General features: G+C 38.4%; 2 protein-coding genes across 2 annotated transcripts; both read right to left on the reverse strand.

Moving 5' to 3' along the window:
• Positions 1 to 1,788: 1,788 nt before the first annotated feature.
• Positions 1,789 to 7,151, reverse strand: prph2a (peripherin 2a (retinal degeneration, slow)). The gene is made up of 3 exons (XM_030122006.1): positions 6,571 to 7,151; positions 4,900 to 5,146; positions 1,789 to 3,440 (listed from the first exon to the last, which is right to left on the reverse strand). The coding sequence occupies exons 1-3, from the start codon at positions 7,149 to 7,151 to the stop codon at positions 3,237 to 3,239; spliced, it is 1,032 nt and encodes a 343-aa protein (XP_029977866.1). The 3' UTR covers positions 1,789 to 3,236.
• Positions 7,152 to 9,808: 2,657 nt separating this feature from the next.
• Positions 9,809 to 11,221, reverse strand: tbcc (tubulin folding cofactor C). The gene has a single exon (XM_030122005.1). The coding sequence runs from the start codon at positions 11,099 to 11,101 to the stop codon at positions 10,022 to 10,024; it is 1,080 nt and encodes a 359-aa protein (XP_029977865.1). The 5' UTR covers positions 11,102 to 11,221; the 3' UTR covers positions 9,809 to 10,021.
• Positions 11,222 to 11,922: the final 701 nt, after the last annotated feature.

Genomic DNA, 11,922 nt, shown 5'->3' on the forward strand with positions numbered 1-11,922 from the left:
CAATGAATACTTTTACTTTTCATTCTTCATGTGCAGTTTAATGATAAGACATACAAATTACTTGTAGTGGAATATTTTCACACTATGGTATTAGTACTTTTCCCACAGTAAAAGACCTGTGTTTCTATTATATATCTAGCATTGCATCTTTGGATACAGCTTCTTGAAAGTCTAAAATGTGATGTCGTCAGACTGTTGTATAGACAAAACAGTCTATTCCACCCTGTGTTCTCAAAGATTATGAACCATTTAACTGTCTTTAAAACTGTTAACAGATTGATTAGAAACCTATTTACCAATAATAAGATCAAAAAGACAAACACACCAATGACGACAACACCTATTATTCAGTTTTTCATAGTCTCACAGTTTAACTGCTACTGCCTAATATATGTTCCTTTTAATTAAATTCAACCCTGTAACATATTTTCTTCATTCTTTAGGTTGTCCAGCAATCAAAGACCCTCCCTGTTATAAGAGTGAGAGCAACAGCATCAATGATGGAGAGACTCCCCCTGGTGGAGACTTGGTGTAACTGAAACTGTTCAGCGCAAAAGACCAATCATCTGTTGATTCAGGGCAACTACTTAATAAAAAAAAATAAATAAATAAAAAATATGAACAGAAAAATAAAAATAGATAATTATCACAATGGATTATCATAACATAGAGTCACAAGAGCAGCAGACGTACTTTCATATATATGATTTTTAAAGTTGCATGCTGTGGATATATGATTTTGCCTGTATTTGTTGCTTGCATTCACCAACAGAGAGCAGCACAATACAGCAAACAGGATGCACTCAGCAGTTTATTTGTGTTTCTGACAACTACACAGCTTGGGTATTGGCTTCATGACAAGACCTAAATGGTCTCTGTGAGTAAAACTGATGGATAAACCCAATGAATATGTTAACAAAGCAATTTCCACGAATCTGTTACTTTAAAGAAAATTAGGAAATGGGATTATAGTTCAGTTGTCAGCCACAGGCTTTACACAAAAGCCTGTTTTTATTCTAATTAGGAACTATTAAGGTTTAAGGGATTTAACATGTAATTGTAATGCCTAATTAGACTGTTTGGTGCATGTATGCCCCATAATAAAGCAGAAACTGTCTTAAAATAATACAACAATGCAATTTATAAGACATTTTTATTTAACCCAATTGCATAAAAATCTGTTAAGACAAAGCAGGGTTTTCTTTTTTTTCTTGTTTTTAGCATTTTCATTAGTCAATATTCAGTACCTTTAGCCATTTTCACATTATTCTATAATTAAATGGAAAGAACAGTACGGTGCTTAATGTCCTACCAGTGGTTTTTAATTCATAATACTCTAATCCTTACTTTCTCCCATTTGTTTTTGTCTCTCTGTCTCCGTGACGTGAGTCCTGCAGCAGGACATCACCTGCTCACCTGGTTGAGGGGCTCGTGCTAATCTAAAGCCGATTAGGGTTCTTATCTGCTCAGCGCTGGTTATGTGCTTTGGTCCAACAAAAATACCGTGCAGAGTTGGCCTCTTTATCGTTCATGCTGACTTTTCACAGTTCCCTCCCATCTGCTCTTACTAAGCCACACTGACTTGGATATCATGCTTCCTCATTCCTCATATCTAGAGTTTGAAGAATAGTTGCTTGGTGCTGTGTTTAATAGGGAATTTTGATTGAAGAATATGAATAATCAGCACACTGGTGTCATTGGTAAATTCAGAGAGACTGAGTTAAAGATTTTGTTTGTATTCTAGAACCAGATTTATTGAACCAGCAGATTACGAAATGAATTTTAAAAAATTCTCAGCATCATTTCAAATAAACATTTCTACTTGCTAAATATTGTTTAAGACATTTATATGGTGAATAAACCCTCCTTCACACACATGTGCATGTCCTTACATGAGACATGTGAAGAGTCATCCGATGCCCATGTGAAAGCAGTAATGCCATAATTGCTCTTATCCTATTGACTTAATCAGGAACCCTGCCACAGTCACAGCGCACTTTGCCTCTTGATCTCACGTCTGTGTGACTCAAGGTCAGGAAAACTCAACATTTCACTCATCACATCTCTACACTCCTTTATTCATGTGTACAATCAGCATAATCTCTTTTCTACACAGACACACAAAACCAAAAAAAAGGTTTCATATGGAAAAAAACAAACTTTACATTGTTTTGAATAAAAGATTTAGATTAATTACATTATTTTAAAAAAGTAAATTTTTCAGAATTTCTACACTATGTACAAAGACATCAACCCAGGTGTTAGAATATACATAGATGTGAATATACAGGTACTGAAAGCACAAGGGAAACAAAGAGGATCTGATATAACTGTACAGGGGTCAGGAGGCAAGATTTAGCTGCCAATTTTATTCAGCCTCTGTACTCGTTTTGGAGTTGCCCATCATTTTTCTCCCGGGCTCACCCTATATTTCCCACACCTCACTCTTTGACAGTGTGTCTCAACATTCATGCACAATTCATACTGATTCATTCAATTCAGAATTTGACTCCATCTCAGGAGTATTAGCCAGTCTTCACTGTGGACAGTGGTGCACTGGAGTAGAAAAAGAGGTGAGTAGGTTTTTAATTTGCTTTGCTTTTTTGTCTATATATTAGTTAGAAGCCAAAAAAGAAACTATAGGCAGGTCAACACAACTAAAACAATGTGTTTTATGGGCTGTAAATATCTTCCATCTGCACCTCTGGTTCACATGAGAGGGGGGTTGCATAGCAACCACTTTCCCCGTATGGTGTTTAAGTGCTTGATCTTCCCACCAAACTATATGACACAACACCAAGTAAAACATTATATACTTGTGAATGAAAAGTTTCTGACATAAATCAACACATATTAAAGTTAAACAATTCCTCTTGTATTTTTTGGAGAAAAAAATGAAGGAAACATCCAAACACATAGAGCATAAGAACCCAAAACAGTAAACCTCTTAAACAGATGCTGTGAAGCAACTCAGGAGATGAAGACAGATTTACATGGTTGGAAAACAACTAAATGAGAAAACCAAAATTCATTCTAGTCATTATCTCAGTGTACAGATATACCATATTTTGTGTGCGAGGAGTCCAGGTGTAGGGAGTGCAATTGGAAGGAGTTCATAGCCAAATGTATGCAGCAGGTTGTGTCTACATAAATATTGGTAGAAAAAGTGAGAATCTCACACGTCCCCTTCCTCCCCATCAGGTGGGAGTGCTGTCAGTTTATCAGGAGGGGCTGGCTCAGCTTGCTGTTGCAGCTGCCTCGCCCCCCTCCTCCACCTTGGTGCCTTTGCCCATTGTTTTCATTTTGGCCATGATGTCAGTGAACGTCTCCTTCACTGTCTTCTCCAGGAGCCAGCCCTCACTCTCGCTCTCTGGGTCATCTGGGTTCGCCAGGCTGGACAAGGAGCTGTTCACATACTGGAGCCCGACAGTCACTGCAACCTGCAGGGCACAGACATACAGCGCATATGAACCTGTACACTGCTGAGCTCCATGGACTTTCTCAAAAAAATACCTGGAAATTAAAAACATTTTGTTCATGCTGTTATAGGCTTATAATAAATTCTATAAAAAGCCTATGATCCATCTACATTTTGTGACATAAATTGTGTCTGCAATTGAACAACTCAAATATTTTTGTGGCTCATATAGTGAATAAAAACCTAATCAGCCACTATCAATTTTTACATCATTTTTACAGTAAAGAAGGAACAGAGCAAGCAACTCTCATCCTCTTTCTTGAGAAAAGAAAAGAATTATGTAATTCTGTAAATTAAAGAGGGCTGACAAACAAAAATCAGCACCACTACTGTGAATATATTCTTAATATGTAAATCATTTTACTTTACATCTACCGCTGAAGTGTCTGTTGCTGCCATTAGAGAGGTTCTATTGGCTCAGAGCCATTTAAAACTGACGAGAGATCAGGAGTTTAAGCTCCAGGATGTGGATGTGTATTTGTCACCTCCCTTAGATTAACCCATTACTCCATCTCTGAGCCCAGTATCTGTGTCAGCAATCAGAGGATTGCATAACTACCCTTAAATCTAGGATTTCTCCAACTGTGCGTCTGATCAGCTTCCATGGTATCACCCAAATCCATGTTTTTAGAGCAGGATTTCTAGGTTATCTGTTATCTAAATGGCACGATTACTATTTATTGCCTGTGTGAGGAGTTGGAAGAACTTTAACCATCTTCAAACTGACTTCATAGATTCGTGCATAGACGTTTGAGGCTGTTCTGTCATATGGGCTACCTATTCTTCAGTTGTTAATCACACCAACTGATGCTGATACCTCAATGAGGAGAAAGTTGGGGACAGACGAAGGGCCATGTGGCTGCTAAAAGATTAAAAGAAAGTGTCTGGTGACATGCCAAAGGCATGCAAGGTAACCTAACAGTAGGGCAAGAGGAATGATATTTAGGTAAAGAGAATATATATATATATATATATATATATATATATATATATATATATATATATATATATATATATATATATATATATATATATATATATATATATGTGTGTGTGTGTGTGTGTGTGTGTGTGTGTGTGTGTGTTTCAGAGATGTAATAAGTGGATAACTGATTGTGTGGGTGGAGTGTGGAAAGTAGAGAAGATGACAGGAGAAAGGAAGTAGGTAGTGGAAGCCAAGTGGGTCAAGGCTTTGCGTGTTTAAACTAGGCCATTCATTAAAGTGTCCTGGCTCTGGATCAGTTTTATTCTGGCTTTGTCTCAACACTAGATCCTAGAAGGACACACTGACTGCAATTTTCTGTGTAACAAAAACATTCAAATGCAACATAAAGTGAAGGTCACGTCATTGAAGTATAAATACAAAAAAAAAAAAAAACCCATAAGTGACTAAGTGGACTGTGACTGATTTTGGCCCTGACCTCCAACATAGTGACCAGCACCACCATGGCTCCAATGGTGTTCATCATGCCTCCATAGTAAGACAGCAGGGCTTCACTGCAGCCCCGCTTCCACACATTGAGCTCCTCAGTGTAGTGGTCGTAGCTGTAGTGGGCTGAGTTGTTAGTCATCTGGAACTGGATACAGGGTCTGGGGGAGCTGGGGTTACAGCAGCTGAAAGGAACTCCATCCATCAGATACTGGCCATCGACGTTGCTCCCAATGCGGCTAGGATGGTGGGAAAGAGTGTCATGTCAGTACTGGGTTATGATGGATTGGGGTGAAAGTCGGGGGGATTAGAGGTTAAAACCTTACCATGCTATATTTGTAATATGTATGAGCTAAAATTGCCCAAAGTATAATTAGAAGGTGTATATTAGGCTTGTTTTCAGCCAAAAATAACACAATAACAATGACGGAATGCAGCACAACACAGCATTTAGGTAAGTAGTGGAATTATATTCTAGCAACTTTTGTAAGTCTAACTATTTTCATTTTCTTATTCACATTCATTGATTTCTAGGGTTCATTAAAAAATGCTAAACAATATCACACTGAGGTTAAAATGAGACCTTTCTGGCAGAAGCACAATCAATGTTTCATATTAATTGGCTTTGTGAATTAAACATACTTTAAATTATAGGTAGATATGCTTGATTATGAATGATTATGCATGATGTATGAGCATGATTATCAATGACTGACTGATCATATTCAGTTAGAAAAGAAAGTTGTAACAGGACCTGAATTAGACCAGAGATTTCTGACACTGACACATGAACAAATCCAAAATAATTCTCAAGAAATTCTATAAATGCTATATTATGCTTATAAAAGAATATTATGGCAGACAAAAGAGGTTAAAAAGCCTTAATATATGACTCTTAAAATGATTAAAGATAATTAATTTCAAGAAAAACTCCTCTTTGCCAACAATTGATCTTTTTGCTCAGTGATGTCCCCGGATGACAGCCATGTCCTCTGCTGACGGAACAGGATAGTGATTCTTGAAGGACATGGACATGTAATCTCTGTGATTAAATACTACTTAAGTACTCAAAACTCTTTTTCACAAACAGTCACACAGGGAATTAATTGTTACCCAAATCAGGTCTGACAAAAAAGTCATGTCATATGAAAACAAATTCATCCGTGTCCCCTGTGAACGTTTGACCCCATATATCTTTTCCTGTCACTAATCACCAAAGCCCCTCCTTCTAGCTTTATCCATAGAACTGCCTAGTAACCTCTTGTGCCCTCCTTGCCCCCAATGCTACAACCCCATTGCAAACACTTGCCGTCACCATTTCTGAGATGGTAATCCTGGGTGGAAAAGTGATTACTACCCTTGCTGTGGCCTTCCTTTACCTGCAATCCACTTATACTGAACTGTTACATTTGCAAATAGATTCCAAAACATGTTTACAAAAATGTACTGAGGTTTCATGTTAACAAATGCATCAGAAATTTAAAGGTGGTGATATTTTATACTCTTTTAATCCAACAAATAAAGTTGTTCAAGACACTCCAAGTTGGGCGGGAGTGTTTTGGCCTCCAATGTTTCATACACAGCAATTGTTCCTAGCCCCGACTTGTAATTTTTAACTTATGAAGGTGCTCGGAGGTAAATTATTTCTTTTGCTCTCACTTACTCTCTGACCTCCTTGGCGCTGAAGTCAAGGTAGCGGTTGCTAACCCACTGAATCTCAAACCAATCTCTGAAGTTTTCATTTCCACAGCAACGGAACTCCATCTGCATCAAATCCAGGGTCCTCTTCATGTAGCAACGTCCCGGTGTGTCCGTGTCCTTGTAGAACTTCATGCCATTCTTCAGCCCTTCAGCCAGGGTGAACTGTAGAGGGATCCTCATCAGGAAGCACAGTAGTGCTGTAACAAGCAGCAAAGCATTGAAGACCATACAGCCCATCAAGAAGGGCTGCAACATTGGCTTCCACTTCGAAAACTTCGATGGGTCCAGTGAGTCATAGCAGACTTTCCCACCGAAGGCATTGATGCCGCAGATTACTAGACCCATACATATGAGCAGGTTGGGTAAGAAGTGACTCTCGTTGTTGTCCATCAATTCTGAACGCTTTCGTAACTCAATCTTGAAGAATAGGCCCATGCTGAAGACCAGCACGCCGGCCATTACTGCAAACCAGTACATGAACCAAACTGTCTGAGCAAGCTTCACTCGCTTTTTCAGATCAAACTTGACCTTCATCAACACCATTGTTCAACCTTAGAGGTGTCCAAGCCAATTACCAAGAAAGTCAAAAGATGATCAGAAACAAAAGGAGCTCCAAGTTGCCCCTTCGTTGAGATTATTGCACCGCAGGTTCCCCAAGTTCTCGCTCCTGTTTCCCAGTCTTTTTCTGGCTGGTCCAACAGGACAAGAGAATCAGTGCAACCTGTAATCCATCCCACAGCAAAGGAACAGAGATGAAGAGACCAGGATGACTGGTCTGAAGGAGCACAGGTGTAGTTATTCTTTTAAGACTAGCTTCACTCCCATTCTGACAGAAACTAAATTTCACCCTAAATTTGGCTGGTTTTTGCTCTTTCACACACAGGTGAGGCCAATCGTGATGTTCAGTTCTCCACGAGAGGTGGAGGATTGCCGAAGAACCTCATGATTAAACTCAAAGTTGCAGTACGTCATGCTAAGTCCCTGTAAGCACCCTGATCCAATTTGCAAAAATCCTTCTACACAAGATGAGCTCGATCGTAAGCTGCTGCCAGAGGCCATAATTGGTTTGTGTGTTCACGTGGTTATGGTTGCCTCAATTGAACACCCTAGGAGCTAATGGCTGACAGAGACCATGGACATGAAAGCAGAGCTAATAATGGACCACTCACTGCCAGGGGTCCACAAGTTCAACACACCGGATGGCTTTAAGCAAATAATGTTCCATCTCAAGTCTCACTGACCCATTGACATTGAGAAAAGCATTGAGGTCACATACTAACCCCTCTAGTGAAACCTATTTTAACCACCTAAATAAGCATGCATTTCAGACAAACTGGAAGAATTCAGAGAATAGATCACATAAAAACTTGTACCTTCCATAATGCATACTAGAACTGCCATTTATATGCTCACTGTAATTAACTTGTCACTGTCTATTGAAGTACTCGGCACATGGAAAACACACTGTCTGGCACAATCATCGGCCACATGCTTATGCTAACCAAGGCCAGACCTTTCACTAATTGGTTTCTATTCTGGCCCCTTCATTGTGGCTGGACACGAGAGCTCCAATGTTATCATGTGGGATGCCAACAACGTTAGAGGTCAGAAAAACAGACAAAATAAACATCAAATTTGGGAATTTGTTTTGAGGGCATTGACACAGCCTGTTGTATTTCATCACATTAAAATAGTACTAACAAGAGCTTTGTCTTCCTCTGCAAGAACATGTATTATATTGCATTTACTCTCAATTACAATTAAAAACCCACATATTGCACTAGTGCTGTTCTGAGATCTGTAGATGGCAGCAGCAGGAAGGAGTATTTTCTCTATTAGTTGTTTGTATTTTTTCATTTTATTTCAAATTCACCCCAAAGAAGCATCAGTGTTTTGAAACCAATAATGAGGCATTTAGCCCTTTTTATGGTCTATTAACTTAAGCACATAGTAGGTTTTGAGATTTCTTTGTATGAGCTTATGGAATACTAATATCTAAAATAACTTTCTGCATAACAGACATAATATTAGCAATGCTTTGGATTAATGAGAAAACCTTTTGCAGCTTTAACCTCCTAAGACCCAGCTATGGGTTTTCTGTCCACATTTGTGGACAAGAGTTTCACAACTTTATCCCCCCCCCCCCCCCAAAAAAAATATATATATATAAAGAAAACTGTCCACCACAAAGGACATTCCATAAAAATTTTAAAAACTGCATCTGAAAAAAACTGTTGCATCATGATGTTTCCAATATAGGCACTTATTTAATAAAAAACAAAAAAAGCTTGTACTTTGCTGACATTTCCTGGGTCTTAGGAGGTTAAAGAACATAGAAATAGTTATAAGTGAAAAGTTTGATTGAGTAGCTGCACCAAGCATCATCAAAAGCTTTTAAGGTCATTCACCGAACCCTGTAATTATGACAATTACTTGATCATAAAACTATATTCTGTAATTTTTATCATAATAGCCTTTAATATTTTTGAGTAAAGCTTTGGTGTGCACAATAGATTTGGGTCACTGGGAAAATTTTCATAATTGCCTTTCAGCAAATTGTAATTAGTTTCCATTTACAGGCTGTAGAAATGTATCCATGGGAGATTTGGTCACTCAGTTTTTTTCTCCCACATAGGTAGTTACTGCTCATGAGTAAGTGTCCATCAGACACAAGTTTACTGCTCTACCCTTGGCTCCTCACAGACATATGCCACCTCCCATATATTTTGGCTTCACTGTTTTATCATGGCATCAAGTTGTTCTTTCTTTAAGTTTAGTCTTTAAAACTGGATAAAATGTTTCTACTGGTAACAGATCCAGAGGTTAACAGAAATCTTCTCATAGGGGTTAGGAAGAAGACTCCCACCCAATTTTACAATGACAATACAAATTGTGATATAATAATAATAATAATAATAATAATAATAATAATAATAAATCCTAGATAAAATAGAGATAATTGTTACAGGGAAAGAATCAGAAGTGTGTCTCTATGACTAATTTAGCAAAATTTGTACCAACTAATTACAATGTAAACAAATACATCTCTACAGTGCTTTCAAGAACAAGTGCCATCTAAACTTAAAGGTTAATTTACCACCTTAAAATCAGGTATAATCACAGCCAGAAAAGGTTTGCTTTGTCTGATCGTGTATCATTGATGAAAGTGTGTAATATAAATGCAAAATAAATACAGTTTCAACAGTGGATTGGGCATTGTTTAATAGAAACTTATGATAAAGTATCCATGTCCAACCTTGTCACATTGTTAATGATGTCAGAAACATTTTGACTTAGCAATACCAACTCCTTTATGAAGATGTTTTATGTAGTCACAGTGTAATTTCTGTAGCAAAACAGTAGGAGCTAAAGGTAAAGGTGGTGAGTATGCACACTGAAAGAATTTCAGTTGGTTAGTTTGACAAAACATGACTTTTACGCTTAAAGTCTGAGTCCCAATCAGTTTTCCTTAATTCTTCAGGAATGACAGTCCAGTTAGGAGAAGGTGTTCCTGCAGCTAGCCAGTTAAAGTCATCTACCTGGCTCCAGTTGTTTCTGCCTTGGTCTAGGCCAGAGACACTGAAGTCCTCCTCCAGAGTGGGATAAGACCAGGAGAACGGAGCAAAGCTCACCCCTTGACAGTCCTCTATGATTGCTCTGCTGGTTACATGCAGATAAACCTGTGTATCAGTGGTGTTGTGTGTCCGCAGCTGCTGGCATGGAAAGGCCAGTGTGCTGTTTTTACAGTGGTCTACAAATACTGAACTAGACACCGGCCCACATAGGATCTCACAACTGTCAATGTGCTTCAGGTGCAACGTGCTAGGGGATCCAAAAAGACGGACTTTGCAGTTGGTCAAATGAGTCAGAAGCACATCTCTTTTCTGAATCTCCTCTGCTGTTTTGGTCAAAGAAACACCGTCCATATTAGAGAAGCCACACTGCTCAGATACTATCATTCCATCCACGCTGGTACTACCAGTATCTACAGGTGTTCCAGTATCTGATGAGGGTGTGTCTGACGATGGTGGTGCAGGCACTTTGTCGGCAGCTTTAGTACGAGATCGAAAGGCAAACTTCTTTTTGGGCAGAGCCTCCTCTCTGGTTTCAGCAAGGGAGGTCTGCAGTTGTTGGAGCGCAGCCTGGGCTTGTCTGAGGTCGTACTGCGTGAGGAACATCATGCTGTCATTGAGAAACTTTTGTAGCTGTGCAGTTTTGGCCGTTGCTTCCTCTAGCCGCTGAGTCACCAGGGCCCGGTCCGCCCCGGAGCAGCCGGACAGCAGCTCCTCTATCCCCGCCCGCTCTCTGTTAAAAGCACTAGAGAAATACTCGCCCTGCTCTTCTGCGACAACCTGGCTCTCTTTCGCTTCTTTCCTCCGTTCCGCATCCTCTATCCTCGCTTGGTGCCGCTTTAAAAGTCGTTCTTGTATCTTGGCTGCACTATTTTCGCCTGGAATTACATTTTCTTGATTCTCCTCCATAGTTGCTTCCATGTTGTTAGCTGAAGCGGAAGTGATGGTGACAGTTTTCTTCTTCGTGTATATTTCATACTACTACTAAGCTAAATACCGCCACCTATCGGGATGTATGCTATATGAATTGCAAAAATATACTCACGTTAACAAATAACTTTTAACTCTATGTGTTTAATTAAACACTTCTTAACGTCATTATTTATTTATTTATTCCAAATGGATGCATTTACAAAATCCACAAATGCTACAACCGGAAATAGACTGAATGTAATTTCATGAAAAGTCTATAAAATAATGAAATATCAACAAAATAGGCATCTAACGTAATAAACTGTAAGAAAACGAAACGAAAAAGGAAACCAATCCAACAAAATGTGCTTGAAATCATTAGCATATATAAATATTAATAATCAAATCTTTTGTGGAATTAAAATAAAGCAAATACTAAAACCGGAAATGGCAGGATGTAATTTCATAGTAAAAATAAAGTCCACTAATAAGCTATTAAATGTTAATATACAAACAGAATAGGCTTCTTACGCTCTTAAGTTAGGAGAAAAAATAACTAAAAAGGAAAATACACTAATAAAACGTACTTAAAATCATTAGCATGCATGACACGTGAGGTATAAAATAAAGCAAATGCCACAACTGCGGAAATGGACTGCGTGTAATTTCATGATACACCTCACAGTACACTAATAGCATACAAAAGCTTAAAATATGGACAAAATAGACTTCTAACGCTTTGACAACATTAAACTAAAAGTGAAACGCAATCGGTAAAATGTGCTTAAAATCAATAACATGTATGAATATTTTTTTCTGAGGTATAAAAA

The sequence above is a fragment of the Sphaeramia orbicularis genome, chromosome 19 (genome assembly GCF_902148855.1).
Source record: "Sphaeramia orbicularis chromosome 19, fSphaOr1.1, whole genome shotgun sequence".
Lineage (NCBI taxonomy): Eukaryota > Metazoa > Chordata > Actinopteri > Kurtiformes > Apogonidae > Sphaeramia > Sphaeramia orbicularis.

What these genes read in the sequence shown, in the direction of transcription:
- prph2a (XM_030122006.1), bottom strand. Translation starts at nt 7,151, where the DNA reads ATGGTGTTGATGAAGGTCAAGTTTGATCTGAAAAAGCGAGTGAAGCTT. An exon ending in AGCGCCAAGGAGGTCAGAGA is followed by an intron (nt 5,147 to 6,570) that starts GTAAGTGAGAGC and finishes CCACCATCCTAG; the next exon opens with CCGCATTGGGAGCAACGTCG. An exon ending in TGCTGGTCACTATGTTGGAG is followed by an intron (nt 3,441 to 4,899) that starts GTCAGGGCCAAA and finishes TGTGCCCTGCAG; the next exon opens with GTTGCAGTGACTGTCGGGCT.
- tbcc (XM_030122005.1), bottom strand. Translation starts at nt 11,101, where the DNA reads ATGGAAGCAACTATGGAGGAGAATCAAGAAAATGTAATTCCAGGCGAA.